General features: G+C 49.6%; 1 protein-coding gene across 1 annotated transcript in view; it reads left to right on the forward strand.

Moving 5' to 3' along the window:
• Positions 1-23,128, forward strand: part of TCEANC2 (transcription elongation factor A N-terminal and central domain containing 2) — a 34,833-nt gene extending 11,705 nt beyond the window's left edge. Inside the window, exons 3-5 of the mRNA XM_027852851.1 lie at positions 888-1,029; positions 13,227-13,420; positions 22,112-23,128. Coding sequence (XP_027708652.1) covers positions 888-1,029; positions 13,227-13,420; positions 22,112-22,300 — 525 coding nt within the window. The 3' untranslated portion in view covers positions 22,301-23,128. The remainder of the gene's footprint in view (positions 1-887; positions 1,030-13,226; positions 13,421-22,111) is intronic.
• The last annotated feature ends 4,539 nt before the right edge of the window (positions 23,129-27,667 follow it).

Here is a 27,667-nt window from a genome sequence, read left to right on the forward strand (position 1 = left end):
CCTGAATCTTAGCCCTTCGGCTGAAATGGTGCATCTGCTGGTCCCCGAGGGAAGTATTTTATGCTCAGCCTCCTCTGGGGTCACAATTCTGCCTTCTTCAGGTCTAGGGTATGGGTGTATTCTGTAAAGTCACCAAGCCAGGCTTTGATTCTTTCCACCTCCTCAGTACACCTAGAGGAAACAGCCTCTTCCACTTTGACTTATGAAAGAACCATGTTTCCCTAACTGGTTTTGTCAGCCTGGGTGTTTCTGGCATCTTCCACAGCAGGGCCTGATGGTCCGATGCAGACTTGACCCTCTTTTTGTCCTCTCCCCCTTTTCTAGAAATCATCATTCCGCATTATCTTTATGTACGTAAATTCCCCATTGATACTTTTCAAGGAAGGGGTTAACATCTGTTCTGGGGGCAGACTTCGAGCCCCTTGGATCCTGATAGGCCTGCTCCGGGCTGTCTGCCGCCTTCTCGAGTGCTGCTCTGAGATCTCCGCTCTGACCTCGAGATGGGCCACGCTTTGGTCTCACTGGGCACCCTTAGCTTTTGTCACGGCCATAGATGGCTCTTTGGGGCTGCCCAGCCCTCCTTCCTCAAGGTCCCCGTAGACGTGGGGCCTCCGAAGACAGACTCACGTCGAATCTGAGTCGGCTTGCTTTAGCTCTCCCTCTGCTCCCCCGCCTCCCTGGAGCTCGCTGCTCAGTGCCCGTGGCTGTAGATCCACCCTCTTCCTGGTCTGCCCAGGGTCTGCTCTAAAGCCGTTACCCGTCATTCGGAGCCATCCCACATGCCGCACTTCGGGTTACCGTCAGTAAGAGCTCCACTAGTGCAGGCGAAGGCAGACTTCTTTCTAATGAGAACGCTCCGTTTGCCAAATGACTTTTCTCTTTCCCAGAGAGTGGTGGTTGTCGAAGACATCAAAAGATGGAAAGGAGTGTTGGAGCTTCCAGGGCAACCCCAAGAAAATTTAATGGAAGCCTTACAGGAGTTAAAGAAGAAACTACCCTCGAAAGACGTGCTAAGGTCAACCAAGATAGGTAGGTGCCTTTGCCTGCTGGGCGGCTCTTTGTGAGGCCTCCCAGCGTTTGATGTGAAGATACGAGGGGGTCGCTAGCTGCATTTGTGAACTGACCCATTTGCTGTAATACGGAAGCCATTTAGATGGTAAGCCGGGGAACAAAACTGCCTCTGTTCTTTCTGTATGGTATCCAGAATGTCACTGATGTGAAAGGGAGGGTCAGCACACGGGTAGAGCTTTGGTGCAGCCTCCGCTCACACCCCTGTCTGCAAAGCCATCAGTTGAATAAAACCTATTGATCCTGCATTCAAGGCCCCCCCAATCACATTCCCATCCCCTGTTCCAACCTCCTGTTAAACTTCCCTGTCATTTACATTCTAGCCAAATGAGGCAGCTTTCTCTGGCTGTCACAGGGCCTTGGGTTCCCTTTCCCCAAGCCCAGAGTGGCCTCCTCATTTGCCCAGCAGCACCTGCGAACATGCCTAGCCCAGGGACCTTCTCGTTCCAGAAGCTTGAGGCAGGAAAGAGACCTTCCTTCCTCCCACACCTCTCCTTTCATGCCTCCCTCCCATTGGAGCGCCTGTTATCCCACTAGCATATAAACTCCTTGAGAATGGGGTTTGGGTCATGCCTTTCTTGGGGCCATGCAGTTGTAGAGTTTAGGGGCAGCTGGGTAGTACAGTAGATAGAGCAGGAAGGCCCCAGTTCAAATCTGGCCTCAGGCACTTACTAGCTATGTGACCCTGGGCAAGTCACTTAACTTCTGTTTGCCTCCATTTCCTCAACTGTAAAATGAGGATGAAAGTAATAGCACCTGCTTTCTAAAGGCTGTTGTGAGAGTGAAGTGAAATAATATTTGTCAGGTACTTAGCGTGGTGCCTGGCATATAGTGGGTGCTTGATAAACCTATCCTTCCTTCCTGAATAAACTTTAGAGGTCATTGGGTCCAAACCCTCATTTTCCGGAGCAGGAAACTGAGGCCCAAAGAGGTTCAGGACTTGGGAAGGCTTCACAGAAGAAGTAGAGAAGCAGGGGGCCTCTGGAGGAGGGGGGAGGATCTGGATAAACAGGGAGGCCCAGAGAGAGCCAGGCTGTCACGGGGAAGCGCTGGGTTTGGGGTCCTGAGGCCCAGCAGCCAAACACAAGGGCTTGCACTCGACGGCCACGTTTATTGATTCTTTGATTTGAAGACATAGAGAAACATCAGTCAGTCAGTCAACAAACATTTATTAAATGCCTGCTATGTGCCGGGTACTGTGCTAAATGCTGTGGATACAAAGAGAGGTAAAAATACGGTCCCTGCTCACCGTCTGATGAGGAGACAACACGTAAATAATTGTACAATCCAGATATTTACAGGATAGATGGGACAGCCTGCTGAGGGGAGGCATGAACATTAAGGGGGATGGGGAAAGGCTTTTTGTAGGATTTGGAAATTAGCTGGGACTTGAAGGAAGCCAGGGAAGCCAAGATGAGGAGGGAGGGCATTCCTAGCATGGGGCACAGCCAGAGAAAATGCCTGGAGTCTGGAGATGGACGGTCATGTGTACGGAACACAGGAGGCCGGGTCACTGGAAAGGGGGAGGGGGAGTAAGGTGCAGGAAGGCTGGAGAGGCAGGAGGGGACTGGGTTGTAAACGGCATTAAAAGCCAAAGAGAGTATTTTGTCTTTGCTCCTGGAGATGATAGGGAGTCGCTGGAGTTGATTGAGCGGGGAGGGGTTGTGTGTGAAATGGTCATCCCCTTGTTTGAAGGAGATTGGATTTGACAGCTCAGTAGCGGGTGGCCTGGAGTGGTGGAGCTGAGGCCCAGAGATCCCCGCAAAGGTTATTGTAGGGGTCCAGGCCTGAGGGCCCCAGGGGGTGGCAGTGCCAGAGCGGAGAAGGGGGCTCACTGGAAAAATGCTGCAAAGGCCTTGGCAACGGCTTAGCTGCTGAGGGGTGAGACCGGAAGGGGTCTGGGATGATGCCTAGGTTGTGAGCCTGAGGCCCTGGGAGGGTGGTGCCTTGGACAGAATGGGGGAGTTTGGAAGAGGGGAGGGTTTAGGGGGAAAGTTAATGAGTTCAGTTTTGGGAATGTTGAGTTTAAAATGTCTAGGGGACAGCCAGTTTGAGGTGTCCAGGAGATGCTAGGTCAGCAGAGATTAGGTCTGGGTAAGTAGATTTGAAAGTCATCAGTATAGATCATCAAATCCGTGGGAGCCGGTGAGATCCAGGACAGAGATTGAAGATAAGTGGGGCAATGAGGATGATAGAGGGGGTTGATCTGCTGGAGAAAATGGGCTGGAATGGGATCCCCTGTGCACGTGGAGGGGTTGGCCTTGGCCAGGAGAAAGGACCCCCCTTTTGTGTGAGACAGATGTGAAGGAGGAGACGGTCAGGAAGGTATCTGAATAAATGAGGGATGGGAGGGAGGGCTCAGTGCGTGGCTGCCATGTTTCTGGTGAGTTAGGATTGCCTTGCCTGCCTGAGATAATTTTTTCTCCAGTTTCATTGGAGCAGAGTGTGAATTAGAGCAAGGGCAATGGATGGTGGGAGTAACCTGGGTTAGGGCTTGGCAGAGAACCATTGGAGGTGGTGGGATGAAGGAGGAAAGAGGGCCAGGGACAACTGAACTGGTCCCCTGGATGGGAGGGGGGTGACTGGGGAGCATGGAGAAGACGCCCAGGGAGCCCTCATTAAGCATGGCGGCTTCCATGGGGAGCGTTCAGGGCCTCTGTGAGCTGGCCTAGGCAGAGGGGCAGAGCCTCGAGGCCGTGAGCAGGGAGCCTGCTGGGCACTCACGCTAGAGGCCTCAGAAGAATCGTCTCCACTTCTTCCTTCCTGAGCTCCTTGCAGGCTGGCTTCTGAACCCATCACTTACCACAGACTGTTCTCTAGTTATTGGGATCTCTTAATGGCCAGATCTGACGGCCTTTTCTCAGTCCTCAGCCTCCACGACCTCTCTGGAGGATCGTAGGGCAGCCACACCACCTTTCTGAGACTCAGTTTCCTGATAATACCACCTGCCCGCCTTCTTCCTTGGGGCATTAGGAGGACTCTTTGATTGGGAAATGAACCACCTGCTCCTTCACAGCTGGTCCAGTCAGACTGAGCAAGGACCCTCTCCCCTGCCCCCCCCAGCCCAGCAGGGGCCCTCCAGCCTTTCCTAGGAGACTTGGGGCGGCGTGGAGCCAGTGTGGTGCAGGGGAAAGGCAGGAGGATGTGAGCTCAGATCCTGCTTCAGGTGCTTCTTGGCCGTGTGACCCTGGGCAGGTCACTGACTGTGTGCCCCAGTTTTCTTGTCTGTAGAATGAGGCTGTTGGACTCAAGTGTATGCTACCTAGAACCCATCCTACTTTGGCTTAGTTCTAATTGTTAGGAAATTTTCCTTTCTCTCAAGCCTAAATCTGATTCTGCAACTTTTGCCCACTTTGATGATGTGCCCTTGGGGCCAGTCAGGGCAAATCTATTCCTCTCCCCTTGAGCACAGCTCCCATCCTCTTCCCTTCCCCCTTTTCTCTTTCACCCAGTCCTGGTGGGCCACCGTCTTGAGCTTCTTTACCTCCTTGACCACCCTCATCTTCCCCAAAATGTGGCGCTCACTCCCCACCGAAGCTGAGAGGTCAGTTTCCTCCTGACCAAAACAGAGGTGGTCCGGACGCTGGGCTTCTTTCGACTGCCCTCTGACCCTGATGACTCACCCTCAGCTGTGTATCCCAGCAGCTCCATTATGCCTCGTGTGTAGGAGGGGCTTGGGAAGGGTTGTGTTGAGTTGGCATGGCGTGTTGGAAAGAGCATCCAGATTGGAAGCCAGGAGTTCTGAGTGCCATTAGCTTGCTTGTGACCTTGGACGCACCCATTTCTCTGGGCCTTGATTTCCCCCTGCTGTAAAAGGAGGTGGGGGTGAGACTAAACTAGATAGTCCCTAATGGCCCTCCAGGCTCCATGTCTTAAGATGCTGCCAGCACCTCCCAGCTGGGATGTTTAATTTTTGACCTTCTACCCCTAGGGCCTGGCTCACAGTAAGGTACTTAGGGATATCTGTTTATTGTTATTTTGATACCTAATCGATTGACATAAGGATCAATTGAAATTTCTCAGCCTTTTCTGGCCCTCTTGTTTGAGAACGTCCAGCCAACGTGCTGCGGCTGCCCACCCCACGTGGGCCCTGCACAGAGGTTAAGGAATCACTGCTCTTTAGTAGAAACCAGAGCTGAGAAACGTGGGTTCTGAAAACAGCCAGGACCTTGGCTTGAAGGTGGGCCGGAGGGAGGTTGGCCTCTGCCGCTGTCCCGGATCGTGGCCACCAGGGGGCAGTCAGCCTCCATAGGTGAAGGCAGGGGCTGGCCTGGCCCGGGAGATGGGGGTGCCCCCGGGATTCATGTCGGGGTGCCCAGAGCCATATTGATCGAAAGGGTCAGGTCTCAGAGAGGAGCAGGGCCTCCTGTTGACTGGCTGAGATCATTTCCTAAAATCATTTGGGTTAGTTCTGGAATGTAATTTTGAATGGATGTGGGTGTGTCTGATGGTCTGGGAATTCAGTTCAAAGAAACGGAGGAGGCCCCAGTGTGCAGCTGGGACTCAGGGCAGTTGGAAAGCTGCCCGCCTGGGCAAGGCCTTGACCTTGGCTCAGACCTTCCCTGGGCCATGCTGAGGTTGGCTTGCGGCTGAATTCTCAGGGGGTTCCTGGGTTCTGTTAGCACAGTTATGGGGCTGGAGACATTGGTGGGCTAATCGCCTGCAGGTATTCATAGCAAGCACCCTCCCCCACCTCCCAGCTCCCTGCCTAGCCACCCTGCGGGCTCTAGGAAAGAGCAGATTCCTAGGCTTGCTCCATGAAGTGGACATGTGAGCACGGCCTGGTGCAGAACAGTGAGACCTTTGACCCAGAGAGGGCTGGACAGCTCATAGGCAAGATCCAGCCAGAGACTTTAGGCCTTGCTGGTACCTCCATCCTCCTTTGGTCCTAACCAGGGCGTCTTGGGCTCTGCTCCCTGGGCTTCCACCTTTCCTTACCTTTCCTGGGAACATTCTGGGTCCCAGGTTCAGAAATCTGTCTCCTCATCCCTAACTACCTTTCCTGCTGCTGGTTCTGGCTTCAGCATGCTTTGCCTACCTCACCTCTCCTCCACCCGCTCCAGACCGCAGAGATGGGCTTACAAGAGGGTATGGACACATCCAGAAATAAACTGTCCATGGAAGGGGATTCGACGCGTCCCTAGCCCAAGCTTGGCCCGTGAGGAGTCTCCCTAGGCCCAACTGCCTTCTTTTATGTGGCTCCCCAATGAAAACAGAAACATCTCCAAGCCAAGTGGGTGAGCTTCTTTGGGGACACTGCGTGGAACTCATTTTCCTAGTCCACAATCCCAGATCCAGTCTTGGCCAATCAGAAGGCCTCTTGGTTATAGGGTAGGTTTTTGGTATTGCTGTCCATATGGCCGAGGGTAGAATTACAGAGGGGCAGGTTTCTGTTAGTTTCCACCAGTGGGCTGGGCTGCGTCAGGAGATAGCGAGTGAGCTCCCCCTTCCTCAAAGGCTGGATGACCACTTCTCTGGTGTGTCCTGTCGGGGCTGGGCTGGGGCTGGTGTGGGGGTGGACCAGGAGCCTCTGAGCTCCCTGCACTTCTGTCATTCTGAGCCATCCTTTGCTAACTCCTTCCCCCACGACACCCTCCTCCCATCAAGGGAAGGCAGCGTCCACCTAAGAAAAGTCAGAGTTGTGCATCTCCGTTTACAGGTTAGTTTCCAAAGACAGTCCTCTTCTCCACAACAACTCATTTTCTTCTGTTCCGGTCTTTCTTTCCTCCTGTTGTCTCAGGTTCACATCCCACTTCTAACACTTACTAGCTCTGCAGCCACAGACCAGTCGCTCAGCCTGTCTGAGCTGTAAAATGGGTGCAGTCCTGTCTGTCATGTTGGCCTTGAAGGGTCTGGGGGAGACTCAGAGGCAGATTCTATCCAGCTCTTTGAAAACCTTACAGAGATGACGCCCGGATGCAGCCCCTCCTCCCTCATTGCCGACTCCTTCTGGCCAACAGATTGGGGAGTCACTCCCCAAGCTTTAGGAAAAGCCAAGCCACCCACAGTGGAATCCGGATTTCCATCGTTCAAGATTTCAGGGATGTTGAGAGGAGACTCCTGCCTAGGAACAGGGACAGGGTGGCCGACGTGAGCTTTGATGCTCTTCTTTTGCTCTTTGAGGATGGGGGCCAGCCATGTTTTCTTCTTGGTGCCCCATAGGACTGACGGCGCTCTCTGCGCAGAGGAGGTAGTTAATAAATGTTTGATGGATGAATGGGGACAGAGACCCCGCCCCCGAATCTGCCCACCCCTTCAAATAGCCAGTTTCCTCATTTGTAAAACCGGGATAGTAATACCCGCCCTGCTGCTCGTCTCCCAGGACTTTCCTCTGTAAACCTGAAGGCACCGCCCAAGATCGCTGTTGTTAGCTCATGTTTGTATCTACGTAATATGGCAGCAATCCTGCTGCTCTGGTATGTTATCTTCCTGAGCTTTCCACCAAGTGGTTCCTCGGGAGGCCATCGCTGTCCTTGGGAGAGGCGAGCCAGTCCTGGACTGGCAGTTGGGGGAGGAAGAAAAGGACGGAAGGGAGAAGGTGAATCCTCAGGATTTAGTGAGTGGGTGGTGGCGTCCTCTGTTTTCAAAGAGGACCGGTGACGTCGCAGGTGATATTGATGGCATCACAGGTGACATCAGCGACATCACGGGCGACGTCTCGATTTTTGCATGCATTAGATTTAAGTGAGGCAGAGCTGCACAATGTCATCTGCCTCACTTTCTCTTCCTGAGTCATCAAAGTCCAGAGGCAGGACAAAAGTCAGGATGACTGGCGATGGCCCGTGGTGCAGCGGGTGACCTTGGTGTCTTCCGTGTCTGACCAAGCTCTCAGCACTCCCCAACGCCTGCTTCAGCCGCCTGTCATCCGCCCTTCCCGCCAGGGGAGGTCTTCACCTGCTTGAGGAGGACATCACCACCTCGCCCGTCGGTTACCTGGTCTAGCCGTCCGCCAAGCCCGTTTACCAGGGTGTGGCCGCTGCACATGCTGTGGCTTCTCAGAGGCGCGGCTGAAAGTGGATGAGCAGCCCTCATCCCAGGGGTGCTCCTCCTCCCTGAGCACCCCATGCCCCACCCCCCCACATTTAGTGACTGGGTCTAGAAAAGGGGGTGAAGAGAAGGAGGAAACAGGACGACTCCAAGGCTTCACAGCAGAGTGGCTGGAAGAATGATGATGCTCCTTGGAGAAACTGGGGAGCAAGAGAATAAGCATTTATTAAGGACCAGAGTGCACAGAGCGCCAGGCCTGGAGGCAGGAGGACCTCAGACAATTACTAGCTGTGTGACCCTGGGCAAATCGCTTTGCCCTGTTTGCCTCAGTTTCCTCACCTGTCAAATGAGCTGGAGAAGGAAATGGCAAACCACCCCGGTGTCTCTGCTAAGAAAGCCCCAGATGGAGCCACCGAGAGTCTGAGGACACGACTGAACAGCAATGCTCCCTTTTCAGGTTCAAGGACAGAGAATGAGTGCCCCTTCCTGCTTCCTCTTGTGACTCTGCCCAATGGAAATTTGGCAGGTTTGTCATGACAGTTGACTTTTTTTAGGGCTCACAAATCAAGTCAGTAAGCATTTACTAAGCTCTTGCTGTGTGCCAGGCACTGTCCCACATGCCAGTAATACAAAGAAAGGCAAAAACAGTCATTGCTGTTAAGGAGCTCCCAATCTAGCCGGGAGACAACGTACACAGAAATAAATGTGAATGAGATAAACACAGGGTGGGTTGGAAATAATAAACAGAGGGAAGGCTCTAAGAAGGGAGAGCATTCCAGGCACACAGGACAGCCAGTGCAAAGGCCTGGCGGCTGGAGATGCACAGTCTTGTGAGGAACATTCAGGAAGCCCGCGTCACTGGATCCAGAAGTGTGTTGAGGGAGGAAAGTGTCAGAAGACTGCAGCTGGGAGGGCAGAGACTTTTATGTTTGATCCTGGAGGCAATAGGGAGCCGCTGGAGGTGGTTAAGCAGGACCTATAGCTTAGTACTTTCTTCACTGTTACCCGTGAGGATTACTATTCCCATTTTACAGATGAGAAAACTGAGGAGATGGGAAATGCCTGGCCTGGAGTCACACAGCTGGGTAGCACTGGGCTGGCTTTCAGACCTTCCTGTTGTCTCTGTGCACAGTCAGCTTTCACGTCCTTCTGGGAGATTCTCTGTAGAGATTGTCCGCAATCATTTCTCCCTTTGAGTCCTGTTCCTGTAATAAGAAGAAGGACGGGAGAGTCTCACGGGCGACTACTTCCTCCCCGGGCCTCGGGCAGCTTAACAGGAGCACTCAGAGCCCCAGTCTGCTGGTTGCGTCCTCCAGAAGAAGACGGTGGGGCCTGGCCGTTGTGTCTAGGCCGGTGTTTGCCTGTGCTCTGGGAGGTGCTTGGACCCCTGACGCAGCCTGCAACGATGAGGATTTGGAGGCTGCTCAGGCTCCGGGCCCTTCCTGCTTCCCTCCTCTTCACAGTGTCACTTTATTTGAAGATGTCGCCAGAACTTGGACCCCATCCATGGTCCCAAGCAGAAGCAGAGCCCAAGCTTTGAAAGAGTATGGAGTGCCCTGCCCCCGACCCAGCCCCCAGGCTGTTGGAAGCCTCTTCATTCTGGCCCTCAGAGTTAAGAGGTACAGTCAATTTGCTACAGACTCCTGAGGCCCAGGAAAGGGGAATACTGGGACCCCAAGTCTGGTTCTGCCAAGTTACTACCCTGCACACATCCTGGGGACCCTGGCAGCCGCTGCACAGCTCAGAGGCCCTTGGGTACCAGGCTAGGGCCTGGGCTTCTTCCTGATGGCCGGTGGGGAGAGAGCTGTCTCCCCCACCCCAGGCAAGCTGCCCCACTTTGGGATGCTTTCACCCATCATCCCTAGGAGTCCTTTGTCTGCCCCCAAAACCTTCATATATTTGTAGAAAGCGATCATGCTTTGCTGGGCTAGGGGGAAAGACCCCAAGTCTGCTCTCCTCCAGACTAAACATTCCTTCTTCCTTCTGTCCATCTGGGGGGGAAGGGGAGTAGAATGGGAAAAACTGGCTTGGGGATCGGAACCCAGGTTCAAATCTTGCCTCTGACTCTTACTACTTGCGGAACTTTGGGCAAGTCAGTTCGTGTCACTCAGCCTCAGTTTCCTCATTAGTGAGATTGGGGGGGAGGGGGGAATGAGTTGGACCAGCGGGTTTCTGAGCTCTTGTCCAGCTCCTCGGACTGGTCTCAAGGGCCTGCAGAATCCTGGTCGACACTCCATCTCCTTCGCAGCCTTCCTATCATGTGGCATCTGGAGCTTACCCTGGAGCAGGGCCGACAATAAGCGATGCCCCCCTTGTTCTGTGCCTTGCCCGGTGCCTCTCTTGGTGCCAACTGGGACTTTGTGGCATCATGCAGCAGGCTCCTGTGGTGCTTTCAGCCCACTAAAATCCCTCCATCTTTTTGTTTTTAAAGTATAATACTTATTTGTCAATTAGTAACATTTTTTTCCTCCTCTGAAACAAAGCAAAGCAAAAGAAGAAAACAAAAATCCTTGTAACCAACATGCCAAGTCAAGCAAAACAAATGACTGCATTAGACATGTTAAAACATACCGGGTCCATCCCTTCTCCATAAGGAGAGAGAGCGTGCTGCGTCAGTCCTCTGGCACCAGGCTTGGTCATTGTGTTAATCGGAGCTGTTTATTTTGTCGTTCCGTCATTTTCAGTTGTGTCCAACTCTTTGTGATACCGTTTGGAGTTTGTTTGGCAGAGATACTGGACCGGCTTTCCTTTTCCAGCTCATTTTACAGATGAGGAAACTGAGGCAAACAGGGTGAATTGTCTTGCCCAGGGTCACACAGCTAGGAAGTGTCTGAGGCTGGATTTGAACTCAGGTCTTCCCAAGTCCAGGTCAAGCACTCTATTCACTGAGCCTCCCAGCTGTTTGTTTATCACAGCGTTGTTGTTTTGGTATAAATTGTACTAAACACGCCTCCCCTTGCATCAGCACATGGATCTTCCCAGGTTTTTCTGAAACTATCCCTTTCATCGTTTCATCTGGCACAGTAGGATTCCATTATATTCATTACCATAATTTGTTCAGCCACTCCCCAGTTAATGGGTTCTCCCCTCTCCTCCCCATCTTTGTAATACAAACGCTTGTCTAGTCATGCCTTATACTTAGGCAATTGACATTTTGAGTCCAAGTGCAGAGATTTCCGTTTATTCCTTTTCGATTTCAGCATGGCCCTTTGGATGAAGAGCTGGACTCAGAGTCAGTAGGATCTGGGTTCGAGTTCTGCCTCTGACACATGCTGGCTGTGTGACTGGACAAGTCACAGCTTCTCAGCATCCAGGGACATTCCCCAAGCCTTTAAGATGCGCCATAGCTGCTGCTTAGCATTGGTAGAGGACATTTCCTACACCGATAAAATCACAGCTCTTCACTCCTTCCTTACTCTCATGGAGGGTCTCCATTTTGATTCACTTTGGCTCATTGTTCCAGCCTGTTGAGATTCTAGCGGCTGCTCTCCCGGACTTGGACTTCCCCCATTGTTGTACATTCTTGCTCCGGGGTGGTCCTGCCTCCTTTTCTGGTCACATGTATAGAATACAGGAGGGTCCCAGGTTGGAGCCAACCCTTCATTTTTTTTTTTTTGAGATTTTTTTTTTTAGGCAGTTGGGGTTAAGTGACTTGCCCAGGGTCACACAGCTCATAAGTGTCAAGTGTTTGGTCTGAGGCCGGATTTGAACTCAGGTCCTCCTGAATCCAGGGCCGGTGCTCTAACCACTGCACCACCTAGCTGCCCCCCCAAACCCTTCATTTTATAGCTGCATCACTCTCTCGACGCCTTCTCGTGCACTACTTGTGTTTCTTGTCTCAGTCTGCTTGACCGTGGGCCATAGACCGCTTAAAGGTCACCGTGCACCCACTCGTCGCTTCCTGGGACGCCCGAATCGAGGTGTTCTCACCTCCCAGAACAGCAGCACTTTTGGCAGACTCCAGGCTTGGTTAGGTACACTTTGGTGCTGGCACCTGGACTGTGAAAGGGCCTCATGGACACATCTCTTGAGGTTAGAAATACTTTCTACAGAGGGGCAGCTAGGTGGCTCAGTGGATAGAGCACCGGCCCTGAAGTCAGGAGGACCTGAGTTCAAATCTGGCCTCAGACCAAACACTTGACACACTTACTAGCTGTGTGACCCCGGGCAAGTCACTTAACCCCAATTGCCCAACAAACAAAAAAAAAGAAAGACAGACTAGAAATACTTTCTACAAAGCCTTGAAATGTGATCACTGGGGATGATATCGACTATCTGGACTCCCTGCCCCCTTCCAAGGATTAGTCCCTAGAAAGAGGTCGCTGGGGTCCACCCAGATAGGAAGCAGCAGAGCCCCCCACTTTTTTTTTTCAGAGGAATATTTACATCTTTATTTCAAAGCTATGGCAGGAACAAAGGCACACATAGTCCTCCCACCCCTGGAGGCATCATCCTCCCTGCACTGCCTGTCTCTGGGGAGGGGAAGGGTATTAGGTTCACACTTGAGCTGGTTGCTAGAGCATCAGTTTCACCAAGTTCTGGGCTTGCTTCCCAGCACTCTGGCTTCTCAGGACCTCTCTGCTGAATTAACAGCAACATCTGGCCTGGGATCCTGGCTCCAAGGTCTCCGTGACTTGAACTCCTGGGCCCAGGACGCCGTTGCCTGCCCCTGGAACTGAAAAGGACCCACGAAGCAGACTCAAAGCCCCAAGCCTGATTTTCAGGGCTGCAGAGCCTCAAAGGGGCCCTTGCACACCCAGTGCAGTGCCTGGGGCCCGTGATGTGGGGGAACAAGACTTCACTCTTGGATGCAGCTGGGAAAAGAGCCCCCGGTTCTCTGATTAGGACGTTAGTCCTTGGGTGTAAAAACGTGCTTGTGGAATTATCAGAGAAAGGGTTAAGCCTACTGAACCTTTCACTCTTTTGCTGTTGTCCGTCTCCCCAGAGGGTGATTGCTCTTTGTAAAATGGGTCCAGGGTGATTTGTGCCAACTAGATTGGTCATTTGACCTTGAGCTCTCTGCACCTACAGAATGGTGGCAGAGATGACATCCAGCCGGCGTCTTCTACCTCTGGACATTCTCTGATCATGTGAGAAGCAGCAGCTGAAGTTGACCTGATTTTGGGTTTGACAGCAGAGAACAGAATTGGATTTCTGTCATTTTCTTCTAGGTCACACCGTGAACAAGATGCGCAAACATTCAAATGGAGAGGTGGCCAGTCTTGCCAACGAAGTTTATACTGAGTGGAAGACGTTCATTGAGAAGCATGCGGATAAACCCTCCATTGAAGTCCGCAGCGACCCCCAAACTGAGATGTTCAGGAGAAATGCCCAGAAGTTACTCTCTGAAGCGCTGGACCTAGAGGTAATGTTCTTGCCAGGAGGGCTCAGCCAGGCCTGTCCCTGGGCAGCTGCACCAAGGATGAACCCAGGCACTTGCTTAGTGGGTCTTGACTTTGGGGTTTACAGGCAGTTCATAAATTTGTAGCCAGAACCCTGAAATAGGCCTTCAAGAAAGGCCCAGTTAGGGGCAGCGAGGTGGTGCAGTGGATAGAGCACTGGCCCTGAAGTCAGGAACACCTGAGTTCAAATCTGGCCGCAGACCAAACACTTGACACTTACTAGCGCTGTGACCCTGGGCAAGTCACTTAACCCCAATTGCCTAAAAAACAAAAAACAAAAACAAAACAAACAAACAAAAAGAAACAAAGAAAGGCCTAGTTACCAAATGTGGAGTCATTCACTGTTTCTAAATTGTTTTCTGTAGATCCCAAGTGGTCTGTGCAATGTAGACTGGGGGTTGATATTTGTGGTTCCAAATATTAACTGGGAAGTACCTTATCGTCAGGTGCAGCAATTTGGGTGTGAAAATAGACTTAATGTCCTGTAAATTTTACCTTGATCCCAAGGAGATTCCATCCACAGCCTAAGACTTCCTCGCCTTAACCAACATTTAGGGGTTCATGCCCACAGGTGTTCCACGACCTAATTAATTCTGGAAATACCAGATTAGAGATTAGCTTTTTGATAGACAGGGGAGACCAGGTCCAAGTGGAGGCCGCATGGGACAAACTGACACCCGTCTCTGGATTTGTAAGGCATCCAGTGGGTTAAGGAGCCTGTAGGTAGCATGGTGCAGCATGACGCAGGCGTGAAGATGATGATCAGGGGCACACGTGGTAGAAGGAAGCCTGTGTGTTCATTATTTTGCTTCAGGAAGCCTGAATTCCCTGCATGTCCTGGAAGAGATGTTTTAATGCCTCTGACTCGTTCCTCCTCTGTCAGAGGAAAGCCCTGGATCTGGAATCAGGGGCCTGGGGCCTGTGGCTTGGCTTTGCTGCTGACCCTTCCTGTGGAGTAGGGCAAGGCCCTCCTTACCCGTTGGTAAGAGCGATGCGGAATGAGGGGTGAGGACTCGGCCGGAACGCGGCTTCTTTCCCACCACGGAGTCCAGGATGACTTTGGGGCAGATTCTCTGAGGGTCACACCAGTAGCAGGCGTTTGGTATTTCTTCAGATGGCAGTGGTGGCATGGTTGAGAGAAGTCTGGACCCGGCCTGGAGCTTCCCGCTCTGCCCCTACGGCCAGTCCTCTGTGACCTCGAACCCCTCTGTAGCACGAGCACTCGGAAGCTGACACTCTGCAAGGCCCTTCCAGCTCGAAAGTTCCATGATTCTCTTGAGTACTCACTGTGGGCTAAGTGTTCACAAGATGTCTTTTTTAATAGGGACACATGTAGAAAGAAGATAAAAGAACTTGGAAGTTTGGTGTCTGTCTGATTTTCCGGGATATCAATTAGCTGACAAGACTTGTTTGGTATTTTAAACAGTGTATTTTTGCAATAAATCAAAATTGATTAGAGAAATGTACAGTAGGGGTGAATAATATATAGTTAATGTGGTGGTAAATATCAGCTCCCTATGGTATCTTTTTAAGTAAATGATTATAACGAAGCCTTGCTGTAAGGATTAATGAGCAGTTTGCCTGCTGTATTAAATTCCACAATAATTATCTTTTAGTTTATCCATTAATTATCCTTTAAATGGTACATCAAGTGCTCAGCACTCAAGTATTACGAAGCAAAGTTAAAAAAGTGATACGTTCGTTCGCACTTTCCAGTTTAATGGGAAGAAAAGATCACATTCAGCAGAGCTGAATAGGTTAGTTTCCATGACACAAATTAAAAAAAATTAGAAGTCTGACTCTTGGCTGATCCTTGGTCAGCAGAGCAGACCCAGTCTGCTTCCCTTGCCCAAAGAGCATTTGATTGTATTTTCATCGGTTTCGTACGTCACGGAATACAGACACAACCACGTTAGTGTGACGCTCACCGGCTCAAGCGTCTGTTCTCATCTGCGGCGGGCCTGCGCTGGGCCTCTGACAGCAGCCAGTGTGGCCTCCACTTGAATCGGACGCCAGATCTCCATAAAGGTAATTAATCAGGCAGGAGCACACCCCCGGGTCCGTTCTCTAGCCAAGGACGGCAAAGCCTTTCTCTTTTGATTTGGTCCAGCGTTCTCACAGATGCTGTGTCTTTGTGTCGTGAGGAGCATTTCCACATGGCTCATCTCCACACCATCCTGTTGCTGTGATTGCCACAGGTTAATATGCGTGCCACCAAAAAAGTCCGTCCCTTATTAATGTAAATTTGTTCCTTTTCCATGTCAGTGCCTGCTTCCTTGTTCTCAGAATCGTAGAAGAGATGAATAGAAAACCCATCTTCACGGCCCTGGCTTTCTCTTCCTTTATTTTCTCTTCTTTATTCTCTTGTGTCTATTAGATCTTTCCTCATATGAAAGTCTCCTGCCGGGTCATTCTTGTACTTCCCCTTCCTCATTATCCACTCGCCTTCCCACCTCGCTCCTGTGATCATTTGAAAAAAAAAATGGACGTGGTTCTAAAAGTGAGCCTGTATCATCGGCATTAAGAAACAGTGTGGCTGGTTAGCGAATGTGCTAATGAGACCAGGGTCAGAGGGATGGTCCCCACATGGGCCTGCCGGCTCTGCTTTGTTCCATAGCCGCGCACTACGCCCTTAACTTGGACCAACCTCCTCATGAACATGTTCCACTGGTCGTGAGCGATGGGAGAAGCATGGAATTAAGAGTGGCTACACTAATGTGAAGAGAGGATGTCAGAAGAGGAGGCATGTTAGCTGGAGGGCCCTTAAGAAATCCTCGCTCTAATCCTTCATTTGATCTCCTTTGCCCCTGCTCTCCTACCTCCTATTTGTGTATAGGTTCTCTGAGGGCAGAGACTCTTTTGTCTCTGGGGCTCATAGTAGTTGCCCAATGCTTGGTTGTTGGATTAAATTGAATAGAATGAAGACCTAGGCTCTCAGCAGTGGCTTTCCTGAGGTCTCAGGCCTCACACCTAGCCGAGGCAAGGCTTGAATCTGGGTTTCCAGCTTCTCAGGGAGTTGCTCTTTCCCTCCTTGTAGGAGCTGGTTGGGTCTGCTTGTTGTAAGCATAATAAGGCCTGAGAATCAGATGTGTCCCCAGGCCCCAGGGTATGCCATCTTGGTGTAGAAGGGATTGTTTGGGTTTTCAGATGGATCTGTATTCTCACTGAGGGGGGTATTCCCTCCAGCAGTGCAGCTGGAGACCCATCCATCCTTGCCCCTCAGATGACTCTTGTCCTTGTCTCTGTAAGTTTGCCACAGGGTGTTCTCCCAAGGTGCTGGGGGCTTCCCTTGTGTTCTCCAGGCATGACAGTGGTTTTCTCAGCCAGTCAGTCACAAAGCATTTGTTTCTCCTCGGCAATCCCTGTTTGTAATGCATCACAACCTACTCACACCCTCAGGTGCTTTTCTGTTGCTGCCTCAGTTCTGCAAAGGCTGGAGTGGTCCTTTTGACTTGTCATATAATACCTGTGTAATACCGGGATTGAAAAAGATGACCTTTGTTCAAGGAATTGCTAGGAGCATGAAGCAGAGCAGTGCAGTGGGGAAAGTGTGAGATTTGGAGTCTGAGGGCCCAGGTTCAAATCCTGGATTCTGTATGACCTTGGGCACATCATTTAATTTCCTTGGGTCTCAGTTCTTCATCTGTAATGTGAGCAGGTTAATGCTAGATGAGTTCTGAGGGTCCCGTCCAGTTCTAAAATCTATGATACTATCATCATTAAAAGAACATTCCAATTCCCAAAGGCAATCTAATCTAGCTCATTTTCCTCCTCCTCATATTTAATTTTGGGCCCAGCTTATCACCCGTTGGCAGTGTCTGTCCAAGACAGCTTCCTAATGGATACGAGCTGTAAGTTGCCTAATTGCAGCTACTTACCATGATCTACTTGCCAAATGGATAGTAAGCATTCTTTGTCCCCCAGGTTTAGCCTTGAGTGGATAGTTCAGCTAAACTCTTTTGGGTGGTGTTTGGCCTCTTCCAAGATGGGATTGATGAGCTGGATGCAGTCAGCACAGTGCTAGCCACAAATGAGATGTACCTCATGGCTTATAATTATAATGTTTCATTTTCATATTTAGCCAAGTGTTGGTATATTGGTTTTCCCATATTTCACAGACATATAGTTTTCAAGCTCTAAGAAGGGACCTTAGAGGTCCTCATTTTACATATGAAGAAACTGAGGCACAGCAAAGAATTGCCTGCCAAGGAGTTAATGGTTAAGCTGGGCATAGAAACCCAGGTCTCTTGCTTGTTATTTCACTGTAGTATACCCCCCCCATTTTTATTTTCAAGTTGCATGTATATATTTTTTATTCATATATTTTTGTGATATTCATATTGTATATACAGAGTTTTCATCTTTTTCATCTTAGTAGCCCAAATTCTCAAATTTAATGTATCTTGTAAAAACAGCTTCCTCTGATGCCCCCTTGTGGCATGGAGATGACCCTGAGTTCTGAAAGCTCTCTCAGGTTCTACCATGTTGGAAGGCTCCAGGGATGGGTCTGTTTTCTGAGGACCGGTCTAGCCAACTGCAGAGAAGCCCATCGGTACCCGGAGGCTGGCCATGTGGTGATACGTTCTTTGGCCATAGTCCCCTGTGCACCTGTAGACATGCAGCAGATGATGCCCTGTCCTGTGGAGCCCATTGTGCTTTGGTAGTGATGGAGTCAGAGCACACAGAGATGGGGCAGATGGGCTTAAGAAACAAGGTATTTAGACCATCTCCAAGCCCTCACTCGAATTTAGCTGAGCCTTGTCCAAAAGTCTTGGAAGGTGGACGTTCTGTGGCAGGAGCTGAATCATATCAGTCTTAACATTCTAAACGTGATCAGAACACGAATAAAGAAGGAAGTTGTAGGTGAGTGGAAAGATGGCTCATAGGTCATCCCTGATGAGGAAGGTGTTGTAGGACTGGCTTTTATCCTATACTCAAAGACAACAAGAAACATTGTAGTTGACATTTGGTCACCTTACGTTGCAGTACTTGTGGTAAACATTTGTTGAAAGATCACCATGCAAATAATTGGAACTGATGAGCCAACATCAATTGCACAGGATGAAGAGGTAGAGAAATTCTCTGAAGAACTGGGTAAGACTCTCCAAATTAAATCAACATGAAGTGACTTCATTGCAAAGTTGAAGACGGCACAAAATATATGAGAAAGCGTTAATCAGGAGGAAGGAATAAGAAAGGCCAAAGACTTGTAGACTCGAAGAAGCTTTCCACTTTTATATCATACTTTCTTTAAGAAAAGAATCAGAAGGTACCGGATATGGTGGCCAACAAATAACATTACAAAAAATGAAATTGATTATATTTTAATGGACGAGAAAAGACTCACTGTTGGTATGTGAATCATCTTTGAGTCAGATATCTGTTGTACATTCAGATCTCTGGCTTATCAGAAGAGGAATTAGAATTAGTAACTAGAAAAAAAGAGGAATAATAAAAACATGGCATATTATTGAAGCAACTCAAACTGTTTAATGAAGCCATTGACAATGAAAATTGGGTAATGGGCAGCAGAAATGATGTTGACACCAATGATTTTATATAAAAATTTGACTGATAAAAATCCGTTACCATAACTGAGGGCCTCAAAAGCTCCTTAGTCAGCACACCCTTGACTTAATCACTGAAAGAAGAGAGCTGGCCACCGAAGGCAGCACTGGCTTAGAACGTAAGCTTGTTTATAAAATTTTTTGAAAGAGGATGCCAGATGATTGTAAGTAGCATTGCTTCTTGAATGAGAGAGAATCTGTGGAGGATAAAACTAACTTAAAAAAAGCAAAGTCATCCTTAGGGCATTAAGGATAAAAATGAAAGGAAGACGACAAACAGAATATGTAAAAGATCTGCAAAGCTTTCTATCACAAACTGGTTTTGCCATCAAGCCAAGAGAGATGAAGCATTTATTTATGCCAGGCACTGTACTGAGTGCTGGGAATAGAAATACAAGCAAGAAGAAAGAGTCCTTCCCCTCATGGAGTCAAGTCAGAGCCCTGTCCCACGTGAGCCACAGTTTAAATGCCACGCCAGCACATGTGCACACACACGTGTGCGTATGCACACACATCTCTTTCTTGGTGACCGCTGGATGCTCCAAATGCTTTAATCAGGTCACACGAGGGACTCTCTCCTGCCTACTTGGCTTCGAGCTCTCAGTTTCCTCACAGTGCACTTCCTCGCCAGGCCATGGGGAGGGACGCAGCGCCAGGATCGTTGTCCCTGTTGCACTTATGGGGTACATGACTAGTAAGTGTCTGCCAGGACTTGAGCTCAGGCCTCCTGGATGGTTGCGTGATCTTCTGAAAAGGCATCCTGGGAAGAGGTGCTGCTGGGTGAGCACCAGGCAGAGTGGTGCCCTTACCCCACCATCGTTTAGTGCTGAGGCTGCCCTTGTCAGCCGGTCCAGGTGACATCCAAACAGGGGGTTGTTTGGAACAGCTGGAGGAGATCTGGCCCGGATCTGGATCATCCCCAGTCTGGAGAATCAGATTGAGATCTGCAGTGCAGACCTAGGATGAATCATAGGCAGTAGACTCATCTCTGGGGGCAGCCCCAGTCCTGGTCCTACCACAGAGCGGCTCAGCCCCTCTGGGAGGACAGAGGGCAAGGCCAGACCGTCCAGGGGCCGTGCTGGCTTGTGCCATGCAGGCTTGTGCCGTGCAGGCTGTACCTAAACCCTCAGACTTCCCCTGCCCCAGCCAAGCCAGCTTCTGGAATGGTTGGGAAGGGCCAGGGCATTGATGTAGCAGCACTTGGCACATGGGGATCCTGCCTTGCACTGGTAACAAGTAGACAGAATGTTTCTAAAGTAGATAGAATTTTAGGACCAAAAGGTTCTTATTTGCATGAACACGCACAGCAGAATTTTCTGAAAACCCATGTGTTCTTTGCAGTGGGAATACCAGTTCTGTGAGTAGTTTTCTATGGTGGCGATGCTTTCCCCCTGTAAAATGTTAAATAGTAAATCACATTTATCTAAAAAAATTCTGTCATAGCAATTTGGTATACAAAGTAGGTTTAATTCCCTCTGTTCTGCTCCAATATCTTCCTGACCCTCTTTATCCATGGGGACGGGGTGAGGGCTGCTCCCACACTGAGGGCAGAACTCAAAGCAACAAGGAGATCTTATAGAATGACAGATTGTGGCCTGATATAATGAGAAGTGGCACTGCCTTCCCCACCCCCCACCCCCCAAAAAACCCTCCAAACGAAATGGGCCACGAGGGAGCGAGATGTCTGTGTAAAGTCCTGGAAAGAACACTGAACCTGAAGTCAGGAGTGAATGACTCAGTCCAACAGATGGGTGGATGGACAGATGGACAGATGAAAGAAAAAGAAAAGGGGAGAGGAGGAAGGGGATAGGAGAGGACAGAAAGACAGAGATAAGGGGCAGAGAGCCTGATGCATGACACCTAGTCTCCTGACTCCAGGCATTTTCACTGGCTGTCCCTGTTGCCTGGGGACATCTCTGCTTTCTGGCTTCCTTCAACTCCCATTCCTTTAACAGGAAGCCTTCCCAATCCCCCTTAACACTGATACCTTCCCTCTATTGATTACCATCCATTTATCCTGTCTCTGGGTTGTTTGTTCATAGTTGTATACATGTCGTCTCTCCCATTAGATCATACACTCCTTGAGGACAAGCACTGTCTTTTGTCTTTTTTGTATCCCTGGGCTTAGCACAGGACCTGCTACTTAGTTTACGTTAGTTAAATGTTCATAGACAGATAGATGATAGATAGAGCATGCATATGAGTGTTTATTATGAGCCAGGCACCGTGCTAAGCCCTGGGGATATAGACGTAAACCAGAAAGCCAGTCCCTGGCCTCCAAAAGCTTCCGTTCTAACAAGGGAAGACAGCCCATTATCAGGTACTGGGAAGGAGGTGAGGTGGAGAACAGAGGAGCAAGGCAGCTGGCGTGGAGGAGCGCAGTGAGCTTGGTGGTCCAGGGCAGGGCCTCGCCAAGCAGAAGAGAAGGCTGCAGTGTGGAGTGGCTGAATTCTGGCTGCTTGGGCAGGTCACTCTTAGATCCTTGATTTCCTCCCCTAATCTCACTCAGGCTTCTTGTGGGGAATCACTTTGCAAATTTGAGAGGACCCTAGAAATGGGATTGTCGTTATGATTGGTAGTGGGGCCCTCCCGGAGGCCCTCCAGCAAAGGCTGATGGGAAAGGGATTCTCGGTCAGGGCTTTTGTGGGTGCTTTGTACCCCCCCAGGCCTCCCAGATCAGCACTGATGTATTTCAACCCCACCTCCCAGGTCCTATGGCCTATATCCTCATTAGAATACACAGTATTATCCTGATTTCTTGTCCTCTTTTGTAGTTTCCTGAGCTGCAGAGTAACAGGCCTTAGGACCAGCTACTTAGTTCAGGCAAGTTTCCTGTTATAATGGCAAATATTACCACCCAGCTGGGGTTGTGAATAAGGTCTCTGTCACATAGCACATGGCCTTGTTCCTTAATTGCCAGGGTGGAATTAATTTGCTCTTCCTGTTTCTCTTGTGACAGGAAGTAGATTTCCTTGAATTTAAGTTGATTAATGAAGGCCTCTGAGCCCCCGAGCTCTAGCTCTACCGCTTTTAATCCTTATGAAGCGGAAGGTCCTCATTTGATAATTTTGCTATGTTTTTTTTTAGATGGATCACCCACTGGCTGAAAATATCGAGCGTGAAGCTTTTCATCTCTGCTCCCGTCTCATTAATGGACCGTATCGGCGGACAGTGAGAGCCCTGGTCTTTACATTAAAGCACCGAGCTGAAATTCGAGCTCAGGTCAAGAGCCGCTCGCTACCAGTCAACACGCTGGTGCAGACTTACAAAAAGTGACCTTCGTAGTCGTCCACGCCCCGGGGAGTGGCACCAGGCCCACCGAAGGCTGGCCGCTTCCCCTTTTTCAAAGGCCTCTTTGAATTTGGGTGTGGGGGAGACCCGGCCGCCACCAGCCTCCTCCAAGTGCCATTCCATTCAGGAGGAGGGCACCAGGAACAATGGGGGATGAGCCCCGGCATCATTATCCGTAACAAGTGTCACTGTCTGAAAGCATCAATGGCGCACCAGGGCCCTCCAAGCGCCATGTTTGTGATCACAAAACTAGGCCAGGAGGGTGATGGGGCTCATTGTGGCCTTGCCAAGGAGGCCTCTCAACTACCTTCTCCTGTGGGCCAATAGTGCTTCTCCCTTATTCCACCACCCTGCAGGTAACTGAAACTCAATTACTGCCGGTGCTTGGTGACATCCCCCAGCGTTTAGATAGCCCTGGTGCTCTCAGAACTCACCCATCTGTCTTCCCTTTACTGTATGCCGGGGGTGAGCCTGCAGGAGCCCACCGATGCCCCCCTCTTCCCTGATTGTGCTTATCTGAATGTTTCAGCTCTCCCTTGAAGACCTTCAGCATTGGTCTCTGAAGCCCCCATGCTGGGGTGTCTAATGAGCATGTGGCCTGAAGCGGCCAAACCTCGTGCTTTATTTGAATGCTTGGCTATTAGACTTTAGAGATATATGGAAGGTAGATAATGAAATTTCTCTCTAAAGTTGGTTGGGAAAAATCTATTTTAGCAAATCATGACTGGACTACAAGAGAGTCCTTGAGTGATTATGGAAATGCAATTTGCCTTTTTTTAAGAGCGTGATAATAAACTGTGTGGCTTAAAAACACAGAAATGTTGACTTTTTCCTTGGAAAACATATTGGACTGAAAATGTGCACTGGTGTCTCACCTTCAGATTTGCTTTTAATTCTTTGAGTGAAAATCTTCCCGTAGTACTAGAGCTTTGCAGAGAGAATGTCCAAGGCCCTTCCCAGAGATGGGCTTGCCACGCATTCCCGAGTCCTCCTAAAATAGGGCTTCTGGGTCGGGGGACGTGGAGAGACTTGGGGGTCACCATCAGGCTCAGGATTGGGTCTGGATTGGAGGAATTTAGGTTCCCTTGGGTTGAGTTGCCTTGCCTAGAGTAGGTGCTTAATAAGGGCTCTTCAAATTACACTGAATTGGTTGCATTTATTCTGACATTTATTAGTTATGTGCACCTGTCCTTGAGGGCAGAACCAAGGCATTGGATGTGGAATCCCAGGATTCTCTCAGTGAGCTTCTCCATCCCTCCCCTCTGCCCTCAGGAGGGGGGTGGTTTCACTAGATAAGCAGAGGGCCTACACCTGTGCTCTCACTGGTCCAGGGAACTCTCAAATGAGGCTCTTCCTCTCCCACTGCCACTTGGTACCATCTCTTTTACTTGTGGTCTTAGAGATCTGCTCAAAGCACCAAAAGGTGAAGGGATTTTCTGAGGGTTACCAGTCTGTGTCAGAGGCAGGACCCAAACCCAGCTCTTCTTGGTTTGGAGGACAATTCTCTAGCCACCAGGCTGTGCTATTAGTAGCTACTATTTATACAAGAGCTTTACCAATTTGTCCTTATCTGATCCTCACAACACCCCAGGTGCTGTTACTATTATGCCCATTATATAGATGAAGAAACTGAGGCAGACAGCAATTGAACCGCTTAACTCATGTTTATTTATTTAACAATCACAACCACTCCCCTGATAACAGCTTACAAGAATCCTAGTCCTCATGTTACAGATGAAGACCCCTAGCTAGAGAGGTAGCGTGACCTGTCCGCAGCAAGTATTCGAGCCAATATTCAGAGCCAGCATTTCTTCTGCCTGCGCCCTGCTGCTTTCTGATTGCCTTTTGTGTCTTAACTTCAGCCCTTCCTGCTATAGTTTGTCGGCTTCCTCTTGGCTTCAGAGATGCCTCTGGTCACTGCACACGTATATGCACACATGTGCACGCACATACACACAAACACACACTCGGAAGTGCATTATCAAGCGACCCTCTTGTGAAGAGACTGAAACTGGGGAGGAGAGAGCCACGGCCGAGGGGGACCCATAACTGGTTGATTATGGACGTGGGTCAGTAATTGGCTTTCCTTCTGGGTTGTCAATACCAAACAACCACCATAGGGTTGAGATGTTTCTGAGAGTTCCCGTGATAACATCTGCCAGGCCAAATGGGTTATGTGGAGTAGTGTGGGCGGGGGGCTGGCTGGGCCCCCGCTTGTCTCACCGGAGGCTACCCGTGACCTTCGCTCAACTTCCAGACTCTAAGGAATAAGCAGTTTTATATAAACCAGGAAACGACTGTGGGATGCATGCAGGAGCAGCTGGGAGCAGTGGAGGCAGCTGCCCGAGAGCCTGAAAAAGCAATTGTCAGGAACGATCGAGGGAGGGGATTCTTGATCCAGATAGAGCTCGGGCTAGTCAAGAGGCCAAACTGGATGAGGTTAGTCTTGTGACAGCCTTTCAGGGACATCTCTCATGCCTTCTCCAGGCCATGCACGTAAGTTCTGTGTCCTGATCTTGAAACCCTCCACCATCTTGGTCGCCCCCCTTGGAAGCTCTCCAGATTTCCACACTTCGATCCTTCCTAAAGTGAGATGCTGCAAACACAAGCCTCCAGATGCAGTCTGACCCAGCTGCATGACCTTGGGCCAGTCACTTGACCATCTTCTCATCCACCTCTATCTTTTCCACAAGAAGAGTATGAGATACTTTATCTCCTGATCTGGCAGGTTAATAATCCTGTGAAAAAGGAAACAAGGTCAGTTTGTGATGGCCTGTTCCTGATGGAAACACACACTGACCATTTCCTTTACGAGATGTCGCCTAACCATCTTTGCCATTAGGTCCACCTCGGATCCCGCCTCGGATCCCACCTCCTACAAGTAGCCTTTCCAGATCTCCCCCACTGCTGGTACCTGTTTTCTGTTCCTGTCTCCAGTTAATCCCATCTAGTCGTTTGCATGTTGTCTCCCTCAGTGGCCAGCCAGCCTCCCAGAGTGCGGATTATTTTTTGCTTTGCTTTCCATCCCCAGGGTCTCCCACATGGCCTGGCACAGAGTCAGTGCTTAACAAACGCTTGCTGACTGGACTTTAACAAAGTCAAGCTCATGGCTCTATTTCGAGCAGACTGTTCATTTCCCATTTTTTTTTTTAAAATCAGGACATTTGTCTTTCTCTACTCCCATAGTAACTTCTCCATTTCCCACCACCTTTCACATATCCCTGCCAGTGACTTAGCAGTCACACCTGCCGTCTGTTTGAGGATGCAAAGATGTCGTGCCTCTGGCCAGATGACAACTCCTTGAGGATGGCTGAACGACCTCTCACCATCACCTTACCTCTCACCGTCGGTTTCCTGTAAGTCACTTTTGTTCGGTTATTTCTACCTGAAAGGTCATTCTCATCGACTGAGAAACAGGCAAAATAAGGATTGAGTGGCTCTGCCTGCTTGTGTTGTCCATCATCACTGTCCCCTCCACCCCAAGCAACAGTCCTATCCTGCTTTGATCCTCTTTCCCCATTATAGCTTAAAAAAAAAATACCTTTTCTGACCTTAATTGCCCTTTCCAAGCCTTAATTCGTTCTGAGTTTTAGCAATTATAACATTTTTCTAGGACTTCATCCTAGGATGGATATCCCACGATGCCAGGTCTTTCTAAGGTCTTCTGGCAGCTAGAGTGGCTCAGTGGATAGAGTGCTGGACCTGAGTTCAAATCATGCCTCAGACACCTAATAGCTGTGACCCTGGGCAAGTCACTTAATTTCTGCCTCAGTTTCCTCCTCTGTAAAAATGGGGATAACAATAGCACCTACCTCCCAGGGTTGTTGTGAGGATCAAGTGAGACAATAATTAGGAAAGCACTTTGCAAACCTTTAGTGCTATGTAAACGCTAGCTATTATTATTACGAGACGAACCTGAATTGGTTCGAGGTCGCCATGCATCCATATCACTTCCTTCAGAAACTCTCATTTTTGCCATCATCAGAATCGTTTCCTTTTGTGTCTTCTAAATTTCATGCGTGGCAGCTAGGTGGCACAGTGGATAGAGCACGGGCCCTGGAGTCAGTAGGACCTGAGTTCAAATCCAGCCTCAGACACTTGACACTCACTAGCTGTGTGACTCTGGGCAAGTCACTTAACCCTGATTGCCTCACCAAAAAAATAAAGAAAGAATCATTAGACTACTAAATTTCATGCTTATGAGTATCCCATCCCTCCTGGTCTAACTTGACCTTATAACTGTAGTTGTAACAACTTCCGCCATCCTTCCTTTATTATATTACTCCTCATGGGATCTAGCTTTGTGGTGTCAACCGGACTGACCCGTGGATGGCCAGAGCCAGCCAGGAGGCTGGAGGCAGGAGAGTCAGGAATCAAACAGAAGTTTAATTTCAAAGTGAGGAAAACGACTTGCAAGCAAGGACATGTGCTGAAGCCCCACCCCTAGTGGGGGGACCTGAGGTAGGGTGAGATCTTAATGCTTATACTTATGGCTGCACAGTGAGCTGTAGCCCTGACAAAGAGGGGTAACCCCAACAATGAGACAAGTTTGATTCATAGCTGGGCTCCATGACCGGAACGGGAATCCAGCAGATGTTTGTCCAAGCTCAGAACAGCTGGCACTGGTCGAAGCAATACAACAGTTATATGAAACAGTTCTGGGATTTTGCTGTGGCTGAGATCATCCAGAAGGTGAGAGCAAAGGGTTGTTGTTACACCTAGCTCAGAGTGCTCCCTGCTTTGCTGGACCTTCACTCTGGAAAATGGGATCTTCTAGTGTCTGGACGGTGGATAGTCGAAGCAGTTTTCTCCCTCCCTTGTTCTTTTCATTTTAAGCCTTTTTTTGATTAGATTTGTAAAACAACTCTTAGACACATTTGCCAGCCCTTGTTAGATGCACTCCATCCCATCATATCTCTGTGTATTTTAAGCCATCCCAGAAATCCAAATCACATTCCCTGAGGGCATCTTCTTAGCCTCTGCTCCCTTCCCTAATCAGTTTGCATCTCTTGCATCCCTCATCTTCAGTGGCCAGTAGTGAGGAAAAAATTACCCATACCTGCCTAGTCTTTAGTTTCTTGCCCAAGCCTTCATAATCTTTAGCCATACTTAGTTTTTAGGTTCCTTTTGTAGTATCATGTCTCTGTGCCCATGTGAATCACTGAAAGTGGGTTGGAATCATTCACTTTTACAGGTTATCTCTCCGTGTGCCCCAGAAAGACAACAGACCACTCCCTTGCTGTTGTTAGGTTGATAAAATACTGCCTCAGTATCCCCCAACAGGGCTTCATCAACCACTCCTACTCTTCTTCCAACCCTGCTGAATGACCTCTCACCTGATCAAGTCTAAGA

Source organism: Vombatus ursinus, unplaced genomic scaffold (assembly GCF_900497805.2).
Source record: "Vombatus ursinus unplaced genomic scaffold, bare-nosed wombat genome assembly UNPS02009824.1, whole genome shotgun sequence".
In the NCBI taxonomy this organism is placed as follows: domain Eukaryota; kingdom Metazoa; phylum Chordata; class Mammalia; order Diprotodontia; family Vombatidae; genus Vombatus; species Vombatus ursinus.